This window comes from Lepidothrix coronata, unplaced genomic scaffold (genome assembly GCF_001604755.1).
Source record: "Lepidothrix coronata isolate B3197 unplaced genomic scaffold, Lepidothrix_coronata-1.0 Scaffold11, whole genome shotgun sequence".
NCBI lineage: Eukaryota > Metazoa > Chordata > Aves > Passeriformes > Pipridae > Lepidothrix > Lepidothrix coronata.
The window spans coordinates 7,025,776-7,046,169 of record NW_016690191.1 but is presented as its reverse complement, the minus strand read 5'-3'; the positions used below and the strand labels follow the sequence as shown (position 1 = coordinate 7,046,169).

Sequence of the window (20,394 nt, the reverse complement as noted above, 5' to 3'; positions counted from 1 at the left end):
ATTCAGCTGGATTTAAATCACGCACTGTGCATACATTTCTGTCATTGCTATAGTTGCAGAATTAGACACTGTGCCACCAATTACATACAGAATTATCTGTGATGGGTTAACCTTGAAAAACAAGCTTAGAAAATACTGTCTGAGGAATAAAGTTGCTTTATTCAGGACTTTTGGATTTATTGGTAAAGTTCCACTTTGTGTGAGCACTCAGGTAAGGAATGGGGTAGCCAGGTAACTCTTCCCTTGCTGCACTTCGTCCAACTATTTTCCCCTCTCTTACACTCTTCTGCGTATTGTTCTCTGTTTCATGCATGGAAGCTCATGCTTATTCTCACAAAAGCCACAGACCACATCTTCTACCATACTGAACCAAACAAAATTCATATTTTAGCCATTTCCAGCATCTGCATTCCTCAGCAGCCTTCTAAAATATTTTAGATCATTTAGGTTATCAGAGTGATGGGATTTATTGATTGGATTTCACTTCATTGATGAGACTGCTATATTTATTCTCCTTTCATGTATTAATTCACTGCATTTAAACAATCCTTGACTTGAGGAAGGGATGCCCAAAGTCCAGCTGCTGGCTGGGGCAGGGTGCCCACACCCCGTGAGCTTGGCTCCAAGCGAGCACCTCCCAGCAGAGGAGCCACATGTGCACAGCCAAACGCTGCTGGAAAGGGATGACACAGCACATAAATGCATCCTCAGGTGAACTTTTATTCCTGATGGTGTGCAGCTATGCTCATCTGTTTCTTTCCCAAAAGCCTTCCCTGGTGCCACTGCAGCAGTTAGCCCCAGGTCTTGGATTGCTGCTCAACACACAAGGCTGTGGTGCGGCTCCATGAGCTCAGAGCAGCAGAAAATACAGGATACAGGACAGCCTGGAATCTGCAGGAGACAGATGAAACATGATCCCAGGCAAACCAATTTCTGCAAACAGCAAGGCAAAGAAACAGAGCTATTTAATTACTCCTATGCTGGGAAGGGCATGGTGTATTTTGCACGTAATTAGCATTTTTTGCTTTTACAAACTGGAGCTCTTTTGCCTTCAAACACTGAAGTCTGAACAGAGAAATGCATATAGCTGTGAGAAAGAAAGTAGATGTACCAACTTTTTTAAAATTAATTTCACTGCTAACTGTACCTGTAATTGTTCAGATACAGATTCACATTCTGACATTAGCTCTGGTATAATTTCACCCTGCTTTCGGAGCTCTTCCAGTTCCTTTGAAAACATAAAAGAAAAAAATAATATTAGTGCAAGCTTCAATTTAAAACATAATGGAAATTTGAGATGATGAAATGGCTTTGCATATTTTATTGTATTCTGCACAGTATTTGGATGGAAAATAACCAAAATAACTTGCCTGCATTCCAAAATTGCTAATTTTCTACTTGAATACATTTTTTCACTGAATTTTATACTTTGCATTTCTAAAACAGACAATGCAATCCAATCTCTAGCATGAATGCCATTAATTATATTAATGAAATCTTAACCTAAACCACATACCTATGCAAAAGATATATTAAATAACAGAGAAATCTGAAGGACTGTAATGCTATAAGCAATTTATAGATGGTAGCAAAGAGCAAATCACACGTACATTTTCAATCATATATGACAGCAAATAGAAAGGCCAATGGCAATACCAGCTGCATATACAGAGGCATCATACAGAGCACAGCTGTAATGGGCTCTCCTCCATGGTACAGCTCTGAGAAGCACTCCCCTCCCCAAAAATCTGTATTTGGTTCTGGCATCACTAGCTAAATACAGCAGATTAGCTGAAAGGAGTTAACAAAAAGAGCAACATGCCTTGATAGGAGTCCATGTCTCTGTTGGAAATTAAGACAACTTGACTACATGAATACCACAAATGAACACCACCAATGTGGGTAGTAGGGAAAGACTCAAAGAAAGGCTACACATTTTTGCAGAAAGATTGTTTGAGGAATCTGAAAAACACATTTGCAACTCCAAGAGAAACTCTGACCTGAAAAAGTGCAAGATCCTTCTCCAGAAACTGCCCATGTAGGTGATGGTCTCAAGAGTAAGCAGGGGTATATCCCTGGACTACCTGGACTTGTGTAAAGCACTTGACAGTGTCCCACACAACATCCTTGTCTCTGCATCAGAGAGACATGGATTTGATGGATGAATCACTTGGTGGATAAGGAATCAGCTGGATGGCCACACTCAAAGAGTTGTAGTCCACAGCTTGATGTCCAGGTGGAGTCCAGTGACAATTGGTGTTCCACAGGGTTCAGTATTGGAGACAGCACATTTTTTACTCCAGATTTTTTGTGAACTGCACTGAAGAATTTAACTAATGTAAGAGTAACTATATTCAGACAATGTCCCAGCTACTGACATAGAGGAAAGAAAGGGTAACTTACCCTTTGTTTTGAGATATGAACTCCTGTGCATATATATATACATATCTACATAATGGCTTAGAGCTCACATCTCAAAATATAAATATATTAATACGATATATACACTTACTATATATATAACTACTATACTGTATACTTACCATATATAGTATAACACAGTGTATGTACATTTATATACACACTATATATGGTATGTGGCATATGGCATATGACATAGATATACACATAAATAAATATTTCACTAGATATGTCTGTCCTGATTTCCATGTCTTTACGTTTCTCTCTCCTCATTTCCTACATGAAGAGGGTATCAACAGCTTCTCTTACGCAGCAATGCCCATGAGCAGACTTCATGTGGGTTTGAATTCCAGATCATGAAAGGTTATTACTTATGGGTAGTTTAGAGCTAATTGAGAACCTGCTAATGTAAGCATGAATTTTTAAAACAAGTTAGCATATTGTCAGCGTAAATGCAAGACAGGCGTGTAATATTTACAAGTCAGTCTATTTTCTAGCTCATCTGGCACTGTAAAAACGTGAATCTTGAGGAAAACACTAGCAGAGAATAAGGGTTATGATACATGCTATTGCCACAGAAAGGTAGGGAAGAAAGAATGACATTTTCCTTTGAAATATAGGGCTGAAAAACATTATATTTATAACAGTGCATCAAAATCCATCTCCCTAAACTATTTCCTTGTGCCACCATAAAATCCCTTAAGAGCAGTGCTTTTAAGAGAACCAGCAGAGATGCTTTAATGGCACATGGCAAACTTGACTGAGCTGCTGACAGCTTTTTCTCTTCAGCCAGCACAGAGCACTTGGCCACTGTAACAATGGAAAAAAAAGAGGATCCCATTTTTTTCCCCACTATCCAGGGGTTTCAAGCCATCATCATAATCCTCCTTAGAAAAATTAACACCCTGTATGTCAAAAATTACAAACTGGGGTACTCGAGATGAATCTGAATTTCTCACTGTTGGCATTAGTCCTGAGATCAGAGGGAGACCACAGAACATAGCTGAAGACTATGAGCCATCCAGAAAAAGAAACAGGACTTGTTACACAAATGCCAAGTTATTTTGTAAATGATGTCTTTTTAATGATGGTCCTAATGTCTACAGGAATTTTGGCATGGGGACTGACAAATTAATCTGTTCTCAGCATACATCTGTCTGGCACTGGGCAACAAGTTTCACCACTCTGGCTCTTCTATTGGGAGTAGTGTTGTATACATGAAAGTATCATGTTTGTTAACCCCTGACAAATTAAACTGTGCCATCACAGCACATAACACATCATGAAACTGAGACAGAGGAACTCTATCAAACTGTTGCTAAGGAGTAGTACATGGAAAATCTAGAAGCAGGCAACCCAAAAACACCAGGCTGCTTCTGGTTGTAGGTGAGCCACTCCATAAATCTACACCCCAAGAGAGAAGCAGACAGACCCACTCAAACATGAAAATGCCATTTCAGTGTTCAGGACACTCACCAGCTCTTTGTCCTGAAGTTCTGTTTCCAGTTCTTGGAGACGTCTACTCAGTTGCGCATTTCTTTCCTTCTCTTTATTTATTTCATTGCACTGTTCCTCCAGTTCTTCAATCTTTAAGAAATATCAGACATCAGGTGAAATTTTTCAATTTTCTGAAAGTCTGGGGCATGATGAAATAGGCATTGGATCTGTTTCCTAAATCACAGCATTTGATTCACCAAATTATCACTTCTTTCCTTAAAAAGAGCAAATTTACACATCCACTAGGAAGCCCTGGGTCTGTATTTATTCTCTGTCACAGTCTCTCATGTGAGTACTCAGGAATGCACAAAACACTGAGCTCCTAAAATAAGTGGAGCTGGGGATAAAATCTGCACTTCACTTCTATGAAACCAACACAAGACTACAAGGGATGGGTTTTCTTAACACAACAAGGAGAAGAAATATCTCCATCACTCCCAGCTTTGCCTCCTTGGGGGTTGCTTATTATTCTAGCTGGTGTACGAGGGACAGAATATCAAAACTGCAGGGGAAGAACCAGTTCAGAGCAATGTGAGCCACTTTGTTCTCTCGCCCAGGGAGGTGCTTTGCTCTCTCCATGCCTCCTCCTGCCAGCTCTGGACTCAGCTCCCAGGAGATGCACTTCCCACAGGCCAATGGGCCAGCTCATTAAAGTATGTACTTTAATTCTCAGCTTCGTGTTGCTTTGGGATTATAACTTCACTCATTTGAAGGTAGAGCAATATGCAAAAAATTCTGACCTATTTAATAAAGGAGAAGGAAGTTCCCAGGGCGCTGCAGCGGTGCAGTGTGAGTGTTGAGCAAGGAACCTACTTGGGGAAAAGCTCAGAAAACCTCCCTCTATAGAAAAAGATGGCACATTATACAGACAGCACTGCTGCAGTCTGGCTAGTCACTGGCATGATGACTTTGCAGCTGTAGCAAGGCAGTGTTTTAATAATGTCTTCATATCTAGTACAGCTATTGGGATGTATCATGTTTCATCAGTTAATTTTAATGAGAACAACTTTTGTCTGCAACAGTATAGGAAAGCAAATAACTGCACTACAAATTATGCCATTTTCTTATAATATACTGTTCCAGTCTCTCACTTCCCCCTTGTCCACAAGAGACTGGATATAGGAACTCAAATCAAGTAACAACTAATATTAATTTGTTAATATAACATCAGTTAATATGGCTCTGGTTTGATCTCTGCATTACCACTGTGCACACATAGAACACGTGAGAATAGACAGCTGAGTATCTGCCTCAGGAAAAAGATTGGTCCACATGGATTTTCAGTGCCAGCAGACAACCCAAACCACCTCCAACACTAAAATACTATTTGCAGCTACTGACACACAGAAAGGCACAAAATTTCTTCCTTCTTTGAAAGCAAACACTAAACGAAAAATATCCTCATCAGACTGATACAATCTGATCTCTAATTCAAATGTCCCAGTGATCCATCTAAGCAAGAAGGAAAAGGATGCAGCTTTTCCAAGACATTTAGGATGAATAAAGTGAAATTATCCCTTCAGGCAGTGCTCATGGAATCCAGGCTCTTCTGTGCCCAGGCTGGTGTCAGTCCCATGTGGAGCTGTTGCAGAAAATGCAGTATTATCTGAGGGATGGTACCAATGACTACTCTAAACTGAGACTTCACAAATTTAAACCTCTGAGTTGTTCTCTGTTGTAACCATTGCTAACCCTCCATCTTAACACTACTGAGATGTGTGCTCAGTAATGAAGGGCAAAAGGCTTTTGACAGTGCCTCTTGGCAGGTTTCTGGATGTGCCAGGTGTTAGTGCTGGAGGACCCGGCTCAGAGCCCACAGTGCTGAGGAAATAACTCAAATCCTCATTCCTCTGCATGTTGTAGGGATTGGCTTCTAATACTGAGTGGTTCCCAGCTTGGTTTCCTCTGAGTAACCAGGTGATAACCATGCCTTCTGCTCATTCATATCTATCAGTATTTCAGTGAGCTTAGAAAGGAATATGCAATAGTAACCTCACTTTTAAAACCTTTCTGGTTTATGATCCCATCCAGCAATGCCTGCTGATGCTAAGACTCTCGAGGCAGCGAGCTTCACGTGATGGAACAGCATTAGTCTTCCTGATGATCCCCAGTCCTTTGAACCTCCCTGCCTGCTGCACGCAGAGGGAAGCAGCTGCCTTAACTCCCCATCCAACTCCCTTTCAAAGATAAAATCCACCTCCTAACACACACAACGAGAAAGCTGCAAAAATCCAAGAGAAGGAGCAATGGCAGGAGCAGCTAAGTGGAGGGGATGGCTCTCCTGTGGGTATGCTCTGCTACCTTGCTCCTCAGCTGGTCGTTCTCCTCCTTGCAGGCTGAGAACTGCTTCTTCCAGTGCTCAATGCTGGCTGCAGACTCCTGCAGTGCTGTGGACAGCCGGGCGTTGCTCTCCCGCAGCGTCTGCAGTTCCGTCTCCCACTTCTTCACATTGGATGAACTGAGAAAAACAGGATGCCATGAGGTGGTTTCACCTTCTAATCCTGTGAATCGTTATTCTTTACCTTGTATGCAAACTCATCTACCATGGTGTGTTGGCCATTAATTTGTTGCAATAAGATGAAGAACACTCAGATATATGTAATTCCTTTTAGACTCTGCATGCCTAAGGAGAACATAAGCCTTAATTTGACAGTCTCTGCCAAAACAAAGGGATCTACCAACTCCAGCAGCAGTGACCTGTGTGTCTGGAAGAAAAGCCCCGTTGTCAGAGGAGGTTGTAGGGTCCAGCTGGGATCCCCACCATTTGCACACAGGGGTCTCAGCCCAGTGCAGTGCATGGGCCCCGTCACCTCCCGAGCTGTGTGGCTGTGCCTCACCTTGCCTCTGCTGCAGCACAGGCTGGGGACCTGGCACCCCTGCAATAAAGCCACTCTGCACATCTGCAGATGGTACAATAATTCAGACTGGAGGATTTTAGGGCATTGACATGATCTATATTTGAATTTTTTTTTAATGCTGAGTCTTAACTATAAAAGTGTTACATAATGCTGCAGAATTAAACTACTCATTCCCCAAAGCTTTGAGCTGCAGCACAGAGCACAAGATTAGAGGGTGAATGGGAGGAAGGCTTTGACACTCCCTGTGTGCTAGTTGCTGCTTGTAGAGGTGTCTTCAGCAGGAGGAACAAGCAAACATTATGGTTTGAAATAGTTTACGCTATTAAAATGTCAATAAAGAGAGATGATGTACTTCAAATATAATATATGCAACCTTGAAATTGCTCACAGGGTAACGCTGCTTATGATGCTGCTTTATTTTTTAAATACCTTTTTAAGAGTAGCTTGATCCTATTAGATTTCCTTTCCATTCACAGATACATTCATATGCAAGAGGCAGACAAGGCAAGATCCCAGTAGAGAATTATTCTATTTTAATGTCATAACTTTGCATATTGCAACGCCTGTATTTTCACTACAGCTGCAAATTACTCTTCTCAGCATTTTCAAATTATTTATCAAAGCAAATAGCAAAAAATGTGACTTCAAGGGGCTCTGTCCAGTTCAGAAACATCCCCCTAAGACTTCCAGGCAGCTTGATGAAAATATATTTCTCGCTTCAACTTTTTATGGTTGAGTTCATTCCCTTTTATAATTTTAAATATCCATATCTATTTTCATCAAAGTAAGTGCAGCAAACTCAAAGAGGAAGAAAGATTGCCTTCACATGTTATCAGCAGCAATTGCTCCCCTATGGCTTTAATGTTATTTCTGTAGTTCTAAAACTTCATGAACAAAGGGGGTTATAATAGTTGGCATCAGCAGAATAAAAGAGAGCTTATTTCTTCACAAACTGGATCAGGAATACATGAAATGGTAAATATCTCTCAACTGGATACCAGGAGGAACTTGCTAAAATCTGCTCATTCATCCATTCTGCTGCACTACTTTAAATTAATGCAATTACATTTGAATAATTTCTGTTAATATCACTAGCCATCAGACAATTACAGCACACTATTCCAATGCAATTTAGGTTTAAAGGAACTTCACCTTTGGGCTAGAGCAATTTTTAATTTATCATTCTCAGACTTGAGATGTGCCTCAGCAGGGCCACCATGTGATGCCTTCTCGTCGTCTGTGCCGTTCACACTAGAAGCTCGAGTGGAGGATGGTGTTTCACGTCCAGACTCCTGCAGCACAACACACAAACGAACACTGGGTGTCTCCTGCATCTCCTGCAAGACCACAACACCAATTTCTTTGCAATCTTGATCCCACACCACTTGGCTGAGACCTCGGCTCTCCTGGCAGAACAGTGGTAACACACACATACCCTTTTCATCTTGGCTGCAAAGCTGGTCTGTTTAAAAAGAATGAAAAAATTAGAATGATACACAAACGGAAGTTTAAAGTGTTCAAAAATTTTTAAAGTTTTTTTTTTCCCCTGATAAGGTTTGTGTTTTCTAAAGGTTGTTTGGGTTTTTTTAAGATAATGAAACAATACAGTGCACCTGGAAGCATGTAAAGCCCAAACTGACAAACAAACAAACAAACAAACAAACACTGCTCTTTCAAACAGATACTATTCACACAGTGCTTGGGACTGATCATCAACAGAGAACAAAGTGAGCTACAAAGACCATGACCAAAGTCTTTATAAAATAAGTATACAAAATCAGCTGCTCAGATCGATATTTGTGGACTCCAAAAAGGAGGGTAGTTTCAAAACTAAAAGCATTCAGCAGTTTTTTTCTGATCATGAATCTGAATTCCTCTCTGATCAAAATCTGTCTGACTTTTCTCCAAACACTGGCCCAGGCCAAGAACTCCTGCTGAGCAGGGTTCACTCTTACCTAATGAAATGCACATGAAAATACAGTCAACAAAATACAGTCAAATACAGAGAGACTGGGACAACACTCAATTCCTTCAGTTTGTAAGAAACCCAGACCTCCCTGAACACAGAGGCACTTGGTGATAAAAGGTGTGCTGCCTAGAAAAGTGTATTGTACAGATATACAACACAAGCTTCTTCCAGCCACTCACTAAAGCACTGCCTCTGTTCCCACAGCTTCCCATCAGCCACACCTACGCAGGGAAAGACTATGGCCACAAAGTCAGGCTCTCCACTAGCAAATCAAACACCTACAAAAGTGGATTAGACAGATGACAAAAAGAAGGATCTCGATGAATCTCATTTACTGTCTGCTGAAGCACTACACTGACTTGCTCTCCAATGACTCAAACTCTCAAACTATGTGTAACATTACAAATCAAAGGACGTATAGCTTCCCCTGTTATTAAAAAAGTTATAACAGCTCAAGAACTGCTGAAAAAAATTAGATGTAAATGAAAGCAAAGGGCATAGAAGGATGAAAAGTATTCCTCTGACAATGCTAGTGTCCAGCATCTGACAATTACCTTCAGCAATCTCCATTTTGTACACTTTAAGCTGGTTGCCAGAAGCTGGCACAGTTCATTAGGAAATTTAACTTTAAACTATTTATCCTGTATGTGTAAAGGCATTAAAGCTAAATTACAAACCTGGGAATGATTGCTTGAGGTCTCAATTTTTTCTTGAGATCTGTCTCTTGCTAGTTTGGCAGCCTCTTTTACTTCTTGGAACTTCTCTGCAAACTGGAAAAAGCATGAAAGGTATTAACTTGATTTATCTATTAAATCATTGAGATTACTATCTCAATATGGTTCACAGATCTCCAAAAGTGAACAACTAATTTTATTAATTTAAATTTTTTGGCATGAAAAAACATCTTAATTCTTTGGCAGGGAGGTTCTTTCAAAAGGAATGGGGATGTTTCTAAAAGAGGGATATCTCTGTACCTCTGGCTGACCACATTAAAACCCATAGAGGAAAAGGAGCTTTTAGTGTCTCCTGGTTTATTTCCTGCCCCTCTTCTGTTTCACTTGGTGCTGATGGTCTGTTAAAGATGAAAGTACAAAAGACATATGTTTGGATAAAAATATTATCAATGTCTTCTATTCCTAAGAGCAAGTCAATTAAATTAAAGAGTGCAAATAAGCTCATCTGCAGAATGCAAGCAAGGGATTATCAAGACACAGGAAAAATGAGAAGAAGGTAGATCTGAATGCATGATGGAGTCCTATGAAAACACAGCTTTTCTGGTCTAATTTTCTTATTACTGGCAAAAATAAATGCAGAAGACTTCAGAGAAAGGCTTGAATGCTTCCTGTAAGAGGGTTATATCAAACTGGGGAAGGTGAGGGGAAGGAAAGATAAAGATGGAAAAGTACAAATCCCAACCTCTGCAAGTTGTTGTAGGACATCTGCTCCAAAGCCAGCCTGGCACTTTTGAAATACAATTATCATCACAGCCAGTCAGGGCTGCAGGGCTTCAAACACCCTAAACAGTGTTTAAAGTTTTAAAAGGAGGATTACAAAGATGGAAAAAAAAAGGTGTAATACATAATTTATTTTTTAAATTAAGATGTATCCAGTATAAGGATGGGTAACTTTGTCTTTCAGCTAAAGCAGCTTGGTCCCACTTGCCTGTGTTTTGAGAAACTTGAAATGCCAGAAAGGTAGGACATATTAAAAGTAAAAATATAAATAGATGTATTTTATTGCACAGTTTGTGAATGAAAAGATTGCCATTATATCCTTGGATAACTCAGAATACTTATGAAAAAACTATAAATAAAAGCATGAAAAAACACATCAAACTTTATAGTTGAGGAATAGGAAGAATCATTACCCGCTTACTAATCTTATCTTCTAACTTTTAGATTTATGGCAGGTATTTAGCATGCTCTCTGTCAGTAAAATATTGAGACTGTAAAGACTGACAAAACAAATCTCCATTTGATCTAAAAGAAATATGGATTCATATGTGGAGGCACCAATGTTTTGTATAATACAAAAATTGGTAATTTCCAAAAGACACACACACACACACACATCAGTGTTAAATCCCATGGACAAGCACACTGTAAAAGCTGAGCGAAATTTTGGGTGTACTCTACGATCTGTGAGGATGCCTATGAATGAAGATGGAGCTCTGGAATCCAGCTGTTTTCTTTACAGCAGCTGACATTGCATATGCAAAGCTCTTGTGTGCTCTTGGATGGCAGCAGTTGCCATCTGATGGCATGTGCAGTCGCTGCACACACAAACGACTTGATTACCTCTGTAGCACTTTACAGATCGTTAAGAACAAGCACATTTGTGCCTTAAGTGATTTAACTCCAGCTTTACACAAAATGTATCTCCTGCTGTGACAAAACAGCTATAACCAGCTGATTATTTCTAAAATATTATATCAATAGTAAGTTCTATATTTGGGTTTCTTCAAAATAGTATTAGGCTGGTTTGAGTCTGTCTTTTATAATAAATCTCTCTCTCTCTTTTACAATAAATCTTTTCATCTTATGTATGAAAAACTTATGAGGGTTCTTCACGGGCGATATGAAATGTGAAAAGATAAAAAGAATTGGGAGTGATCTATCAAATTTTATTTTTGCAGCTATCTTCATAAAGCACACAGGAGACTTCTGTGAAAAATTATGTGAGTTGAGAAGAAAAGGGCATTTTTTCCTACACTTCCATAATAAAAAATTGTTAATCTTCAATACTAAACCAATAACGATCTCACTGAATAATAGAGTTCAGTCATGTCTGAAACACCAACAGAAGTATTTAACACATTTGCTTTTAGAAACAAGTACAAATAACTGATTTTTTTTCACTATCTCAGTAACAGATCTTTGGTTTTAAGCGTCAAAATATTACCCTTCCTTCTTATGGTTGTTACAGGCATAAAGATGGTTGTAACAGAAACAGAGGTGAAAGACTGACTCTGGGTTTTGGTTACCCCTCACACTTGGAAACAGTCAGTCCATAAAGAGTTTTGCTGCAGTTTCTCAGCTAATTAATACCTGCTCGATTTTACAACAGTCTATTTTTGAAAGCTACAGAGGATCACTTGGCTTGTTATGAAATTAAAGCCTTTCACTTGATCACTCTCCTGAGCGCAGCAAGGCAGTGGTGACAGCCCACACTTGTGCAGCACTACCAACTCTAATTTTTACAGGAACACAGCAGGCGTTTCTGGAACCTCCCAGATCCCGAGGCTGTTGGAGAGTGTCAGCACAGCCACAGGGCCTAATCACTGTCAGAAACCAGAGAGCTGCTTTTTCTCTAGTAACTGATTTCTTCTGTCCCAAACATAAATAATTGACAAATAATTGGTACTGCAAAATCACATTCCACTTCCAAGATCTAAGTAGACTTTGAGCTGTCAAACCATTGCAACAAAAGGGAGTACTTTTAAAATGTGAAATTCTTAGTTAAAAGGTTAAAGAACAGTCTGTTCAGTAAATGAAAGCTTGGTAAGCATGGTTGCAAAGGGCAATGAAAGTATAAATATATGAAATCAACTTAAAAATTCATTATGCTCCTTCTCCTTCCATCTTTACTTTCCTCCACGCTTGCTGTTGGTCAGACAAAAGTCCCCAAAATTAGCAAAAAAACAAAAGACTGGAGTAGGAGAAACAGTAACTGAACACCCCTCCAATAGTCTATCATGGATTATAGGACACGTCTTCCCATGCCCCAGGAAGCTGTGAGATTAAGCTGCAATATGGAAAAGATGTGCTGTTACCAACACTTGTGAAGCCTTTTAGTCAAGTGGCTGTAGCCCATGAGCAGTGCTTGATTAGGAAGCTTGGCCAGCAAAAATTAATGTGCATTGCACAGATTATTTAAAGGATGTTCAAATCTGTAGCCAGCTTGTCACAAGGTGAAATATATATATATTTAAATAGACCTTCTTAGCATTTTATACATTAAAAAGCATGATCTTGTATGCATAAATTTTAGGGTCCTGGTCTGGCATTATGTTTTATGTCTCCTACTGACAAATTGTGCCAGTGCTGGATGAAACAGCTGCTCCCACCCAAAGCAGGCTCATAAATATTTCATCTCCCTCTCAGTTTTTGGAAGGCTGGGTGAGGTGACGTCCCCGTTGGGGAGAACTGCTGTGCCATGACCCACAACGCACCCGTGCTTCTCCCGTGGTTTTCTCTAGATAAGCCCTCAGTAGGGGCAGATTGACAGAGAACAAGACTATTTACCCCAGAAGTGGCCAGTAATGTGCTCTATGCCAGCCAGTGCGTTGCCAGCTCTGATGCTGGAGCAGGGGCTGCACTGTGTGCTGGAGGCAGGGGCAGGCTCTGCCCTGAACTTGCTTCCCTGCAACACAGTGACCCCCCCACATAATGTGCACGTGTGCATATAAATAAAGTCCAGTGCTTCCCAGGTGCTGGATGCAGTTGTTTTATGATGTGCAAAGTCTGGGTTTGCTGGGTTTCTCACCCGTGTAAATCTTTGTCCCTATGACCTTGACTGACTGCAGCTCCTCAGATAGCATGTCTCCCTCAAAGCACCCTGAACGACTTCCTTAACTGCTTCAGGTGCAAAATACAGCACTACCTTTAGAGCACCAGCCCTGCCTTTTCACACCCAGACACCCCATTAATTTCTTTTGATTCCTGTTTCGGTTTGGCTGTAGCAATGTTTGAATAATGTCTTGAGACCCTTCTGAGGCACAGGGTAGGAAGGGGGAAAAGGAGGGTCTGCAAGTCCTGCAAGAGGGAAAAAAGACCCTGAAAAGGACATCAACTTTAAGCCCCGGGATTCTCCCAATCAATGTGAATGGTAATTAGGTTACTGGGTCACGGAATGCAGTTTTCATTAATGGCTCATGTTTAATTTGAACTGCTTTTCCCTATAGGTATGGATTAATACTTTAAGTATCTCAAGAGAAGCAAGGCATTAGAATGAGGCATTATCTTTTATTAGGCCAAGCAATATACTTAAAAATGCAGGCATTTTTAGGCGTGCTAATCTCTTCTCCTGTCTCATTATTATTCATTGTTTTCAGCAGACATTTTTCACCTTTATTTATTTATATTTATTTTAAGCCAGGGCTATTGATCTCTGGTTTAGTGGAGTTTTAGTGTGTCCTTCCAATTCCTGACTAAGCACTTCAATTATTTCCCGTAAAACAGGCAAGCTTTAATTTATATCTTTTATAAGAGTATAACGATATTAACATAAAATGAAACTTGATTTTACTATTCCCAATACAGTTATACATCTGTAATCTTGCCACCAGCTCTGATCTTTCTTACTAATGGTTCAATAATTAAACAGGAAGCATGGACGATAAGGAGCACCTTTATCCCATTGCTTTGCATGGTAGTAATAAATCAGGTTTTCTTACTTTTTCCACTTAGGTAACTGTCAGAGTTTTGGGTTTTCTGTTGTTTTGGGTTTTGTTTCAGGGTTTTTTTTGTTTTGTTTTGGCTTGGGTTTTTTTTTTTTTTTTAGAGATCATCTCAAGCTATTTTCAGAAGTTCTCCCCTTAAGCTCCCTCTCAATATTCTGACCAGAAGAAGTCTTTCTGCTGATTTGGAAAGCTTTTCACGCAAGTAGAAAGCTATATTGTAGGCAGTGGGCTCTTCAGCAGATTATGCAGTGCAAACAGATATGCAAAATGATCTGGAGAGAAACACAGCTGGTGCTGAGGTCCTTGTGCCCATACAACATGCTTTTCAAATTGGCTCTACTCTGGACACATGGACACTGAAGAGCTGCTTTCTGATACCAGCAATACATTTCTTCTAAGTATGTGTTTGAACAGTTTTGGAGAATATGGTAAAACCTCTCTGATTAGGGTGCAAAGACCTCCAAATATACCTTGTGCCTTATTATATTATAAACCTCTCTTCTCCTGATCCAGACTCAGCATCACCAGCCCCACAGTGCACGGTGCAGGTTTAGCCCCAGCCCGCACTCAGGTACTGTGGTCATGTGTCATGTTGCAGACATGTAATTTCAGTAATCCAGGATTAAAAATTATTATCCAGTGGTGCTAATCCTTTCATTCAGTGTCCAAAGGTTGCATTGGATCATGCTTATCTGTTACTCAAAGCAAACTATTCCCCTAGGTCCCAGTGTAATCCTCCCATATTCCCACACTACTTATTAACTACTATGAACACCTCTTTGTCCCAGGAGTGGGGAATATGCACAAGTGAAATGAGCAGTCCTCTACACCTGGGCAAGCTTCATGAAATGTAACCATCACCAGCACCTCATTTTAAACAACCTTTCCATGTGATTGATGGGGTGGCCTTAGCATTCCTGAAGAGCAGGTTATTGTCATGGCACCTTTGTGGACATCCCGAGTACAAAAATAATTTAACATGAAAAGTAAAATAGGCTTTCCTTTAAGAAATACTTGCAAAAAACCGTATTTCTCTAGAAATTGGAAAAACTCAGTAAGACAGACTAACTAAAAAAAATTCCTATAACAATTCACTTCATGGAAAAGTCATTCTATTGCAATGTTCTGCCTTTGCTGATTTGGACACAAAAGAAACATCTTGTTCTCATGATCCTTTTCTTAGGAGAGGACAGCAACGTGAGAGACTGTGTGCCATGCCCAAGGACACCATGTTGAGTTACCTTACAAAGCCCAGTGCCAAGTAGCCATGCTTCAGGTGTCAACTATGTGTTAGATAAGTAGGGCTTTTAACTAGATGAACAAACAATCATCTCAGCTGCCTCATAAGCACTTGTCAAGACCACTAATCCAGTGACAGAGGATGTATTTTAAACTGCTGGCTATTCATAGCAAGAGGCAGCTCTAGACTTTACAAGCCTGCTGTTGTGGCCAGTCCCTGATCCAGGGAAGTGTTTCATTAATACCAAACTCATGGCCAGGGGTTTTGTATTAATGCAGAGGCAGCTTTGTCAGCAAGCCTGGCATGAGCCCTCCCGGGCTACTCATCCCCTGCCACTGCCACCACCCACTGCCACCCACAGACAGCGGGTAAATACAGCAGATGAGCGACTTGCTCTGCTGAAGAGGACTTGCAGAAACACCTGGGTCAGCAGATGGGTTTAGGCAACTCTTCACTAATAAGAAACGAGACAGGCTTTGCAGAAGTTCAGTGAGCCCTGGTACCTTTGTCAGCTGCTGCTCTGAGGGAAAGCCCAGCCCAAACACGGTGTTGGCTCTGCTGTCTGCCCACTGCCCGAACTTCTGCGACGTTTTAGTGAAGGTCATGTTGGGTGTGATTGTGCTGTTTATGATCACCTGTTCAAAAACAGAGCAAAAAAGAATTAAAAAGTAGAAGTCACATCAGAATATATATCCTAGCAACAATATCATCCAAAGCAATTAGCAGTCTAAATTGGGAAATTGCTGTGTTCAGAAGATTTTTTCCCGAAACAAAACAGTTTTTATCTTGTCTTAGTTCATGCAGAAATTCTGATGTTTTGTCTTTTTTTTTCAAAGCACTATCATGGTCCTGCAGCTAAAAAGGCTTCAGGAACATCACTGAACTCAAAGCAACAGCAGGGTCAAGAGCTGTAAAATTACCCTGGCAGAAATGCAGATGCAAAATCCTCTTTTTGCAGCACTAGGAAGGCACACAGCTACTCCCACCACACCCCACCAGGCACCTGAGATGCCCAAGGCCTCCAAGCAGGGCATCCACCAGCAACACCTGACCTCAGATCTGAAGAGCAGAGAGGTATTTCTACATTTCTCCATTTTTCCTCAGGCCTTCACAAGTAGGATGCCAGAGACATGTCAGAAGTTAAAAACAAACAAACAAACCAAAAAAACAAAACAAGGAGAAGCTGATATCTTAACAGTGAGTTCAACTTGGGAAGGGGGTGAAGTGTATCACCAGCAATGCACATACAGTATCAAATTTGGGCCTCAGAACAAATATTTTGCCCTTTCACACATGTTAACTAATATCTACTTCAGCAGCAGCAACCTTGAAAGCAACAGTAGTCCTTGTAATTAAGGAAATAGCAAAAAAGATGAAGGCTGGTGGATGAGGTCTCCAAGGAACTTAGTGGAACAGGTATAAAATGTAATCTTGCAAAAAGGAATGAGATATATGTCAGTTCATTACCAGAAACCTTAACTTTATTTTCAAGATACATCATTATATGAGTCTAGAGACTCCTTCCCCCGGAAATTAATTCATGTACAATGTTCTTTCTGCTAACAGAATAAGAACTTTCTTTAGTAATGTGTACCATCATTTCCAATATGCAAATTATGCAGTAATTAAGCCCAATCTGTGGGACAGTTTAATTAACATGATCAGGAAGTATCCTGGCAACATCATTTACTATGTATTCCAAGCAGACTTTTTCCTAAGCTTTCATTTACATTTAGCAAAAAGTGTGAATTAAAGCTACCGGAGGAAGATCCTTACTTGACTCCATCCTCTCCATGACTTCAGACCTCTGCGCTGATGCTTTCATTTGCTTTCTTAGAAATAGCTCAACTTATTTCCCTCTTGTTGCATCATCATTTTCAAATAAACGTACGATTTTCTACCATTCCCTACCAATCAGACTTTCACCAAAAGGATGAAAGCAGAGGAGGGCCAGGTGGCTGGTACCCCTGAAAGTGTCCTTTGCATGGGAAAAAACAGAGCAAGAAAGGGGGAGAGGAGGCTCTGCAACCAGCACTGGCCAACACACACTGTACAGACGTCAGGTTGCCCAGAGAAGCTGCGGATACCCCATCCCTGGAAGTGTTCAATGTTGGATGGGGCTCTGAGCAACCTGGTCTAGTGGAAAGTGTCCCTGCCCATGACAGGGGAGTTGGACCTAGGTGATCTTTGAGGTCCCCTCCAAAACAAACCATTCTATGATTCTGTGATCTGCTTCCAGATTCAAAACATCTTTTTGAATGGCCAATTGACAGGCAGAGGTATAAGTAAAGCTGCCCAGATGTGCTCTCCTGCAGCTAAGTTACACGACAGAAACAGCCAACATAAAATATAAGTGTGATTTCAGAGATGTAAATTAAAAGCAAATCAAATATTTTATGGTAAGGGTTTGACAGTGCAAAGGGACTATGATGATACCAGGACTGCATGATACAGAGAGTCACAAGAGCAGAAGGAAAAGCTACCACCAACCCAGAAAAATCAGGATGCTTTCCAAAAACTTTAAAGAAAGTGCTATACGTATATTTCTTTTTAAAAAAATCTTACACCGGGCAGATGAACCACTTAGAAATGTTTAGCTTCTCAAGTTACAGAATTTAATTTAGAAGTTACACGATTTAATTTAGAAGTTATGAAATGCCCAGAAATTTCAAGTCATAAAAAGTATTATTTCAGTCCTGCTGTGCCTATCAAATTAGACATCTGTGGAAAAGAAAAATAATAAAGTGACCTGTTTGAAAGGCAACAGCTTCACTCACTGGTAGCTTACCCTGAGAAGAATAAAAGTCTTCCATACCTCCTACAATGATCATTGAGTAAATACAAACAGAAAAAAAACAAACTCAAAGTTATCTTAGACTACAGTTCAGTATTATCAGATGTGGTAAAAGGAATAATGAAGCTGGCAAATTGTAAACCAAGGAACACCTTACTGAGCAATGAAATACGCTCCATTAGCTGAGCACCTTACAAGTTAATCTTTTTCTATAGCCAGTGCAGAATCCAAGGAAAGCTTGTGGTGAGCACACACCTTCAAGAAACTGACAGTTCATCTGTTAAATTTATAATAAGCTGCAATTAGTGAAACTGCTTGGAAGCTGGCTCTACCTTTTTTTCCCCCTTAAATCCTCCTCTGTCAATCAGGCACTTCAGAAACACTGCATTCCTACAGAGAAGTGAAAACCTAAGTAGAAGCTCGGGAGATTAAATCAGAGCTCACAGAAGCAGTTGAGAGGAGATGGATGCTGTGAGTACATCATGATTATCCACCCTGTCTTCCTCTCCATCCTTACCCCATCTGCCTGTACATTCACTTCCCCATAAATCTGGTCATTATTTCTGAACAGAGACACTACACTGGCCAGGGGAAAATCGTGTTGGTTGTGTTTAGGAGAAAGAAAAGGTGCTATGATTTAAAAGAACAATTAAAAATGAGGCTTGCAAATGTTCCTGCCAGGTAATCTTGCCTATCCCCCCCTCATGCTGGCTCACGCTCACCCTCGGCTGTGTGAGACCAGAAGGACAGTGATCCCCACCACTCCTCCATCTCCTGGGCAGGCAGTCTCAGCTGGGGCAGAAGGCAGGGGAAGCATTTGTGGCCACTACAACAAGAAAGGTCAAATAAACTCGGAAAACTTTCTTTTTTTGTGAAGGTATGAGCCAGAATTTTCAAATTTCAAAGGAAGAAGGAGAGAAGGAAAAGGGCACTATTTTGCTGCAGATAGGATGAGCCCACTGGGTCTTTTCCATCTCTACCTGCAATCCAGTGTTATAATCCTATAAGAAAAGGCCACTCATCAATTCAAATGAGCTCTTATGAAAAAGCTCTGCCTTTGGTCCTCATTTGTATAATACACACACAGTGTAATTCCAGCTGCATCATAAAACGGAATAAACTTGTGGACTTTCATCCAGAATAATGGATTCAGAAGATATACTACTCTCTAATCAAATGCAATCGATCCCTGAAGTGGTTAAAAAGTTCTCCCTAAAGACAAAGAGGAGCATAATATAATAAGCACCTTACAAAATAATAAACTCATTCATCATACTGAGTTGTCTACATGTGGTTAAAAAAAAACTACCTGCCTTTGCACTCACTACATGCAAACTTATCAGATGGTAAGCATTCCTGCTACACCTGCATAAGCCAAACAAAATCTCATACTAATTTCATTTCCTTTGGGAAAAAAATGAACCTGAGAGATCTAAATTTTTATCTGAAGATGAAACAAAAGAATGTTTCCAGCACAAGGTAGCGCTCCCACAGGTGACTCCAGACGTTTAGGAACACAGTGGGTATATTCATCAGATAAAGGTGAATGCAAATAAGCTGGCATAGAGCAGAACATTCATGGGCTGCAACACACCCATCCCTGTGCCTTCCCACAGAGAGAAACTGCCAAATAAATCAAACAGGGAGAGGTCACAAGACGACCTGAGTGCGTAGAAGGAGAAAAATGTATTGGCAGCTCATGCTGCTTGTAATGTATGAGCAGTGCCCATATATACAGCTGCTCTTTCTTTTAGGGGGTGCTTCGAATATTTAAAGGGCTCCACTCCCACACTCCCCGTACCACAACAGTGCAATGAAGGGGAAAAGCTGATGTGGCTCCTGAAAACACATATTCCCAAGGCACTGTCTCATTAATAAGGTGTGTGTCAGCAGCTGGAGTATAGAGGGAGCAGAGCTGGAGCAGCACATGGGGTTTGCCAGCTTGGCTCTCAGTGCACACCCTGATCTCATCAGTCTCAGCTTGCCAGGTTCACAAGAGGGAAAAGCAGAGACGAGAGCAAGCTCAGCTCCAAGGGGAGGAGAGCAGAGATCGCAGAGGGCATTTGGCAGAGCCACTGGCACAGCCCCGAGGAGGAGGAGGACAACCAACACACTGGCAGGAATTGGCCAGGACACTCACCAAAGGGGATGATGAGCCAAGTCAGCCAGCCTGGCAGCAGCTTCTCTACCTAGGAAAAGACTGAAATAACAGCT

The 20,394-nt window shown here is 40.7% G+C and overlaps 1 protein-coding gene across 3 annotated transcripts in view; it reads right to left on the bottom strand.

Moving 5' to 3' along the window:
• The window catches only part of HOMER2 (homer scaffolding protein 2), a 63,444-nt gene that overhangs the window by 7,164 nt on the left and 35,886 nt on the right, over positions 1–20,394 (bottom strand). The window contains exons 3-9 of one of the 3 annotated variants that reach the window (XM_017805152.1): positions 15,890–16,021; positions 9,423–9,515; positions 8,212–8,238; positions 7,929–8,113; positions 6,220–6,376; positions 3,898–4,008; positions 1,148–1,228 (exon numbers count right to left, since the gene is read on the bottom strand). In XM_017805152.1, the coding sequence (XP_017660641.1) occupies positions 1,148–1,228; positions 3,898–4,008; positions 6,220–6,376; positions 7,929–8,113; positions 8,212–8,238; positions 9,423–9,515; positions 15,890–16,021 (786 nt within the window). The remainder of the gene's footprint in view (positions 1–1,147; positions 1,229–3,897; positions 4,009–6,219; positions 6,377–7,928; positions 8,114–8,211; positions 8,239–9,422; positions 9,516–15,889; positions 16,022–20,394) is intronic. The other 2 variants (XM_017805153.1, XM_017805154.1) reach the window with 2 other exon arrangements.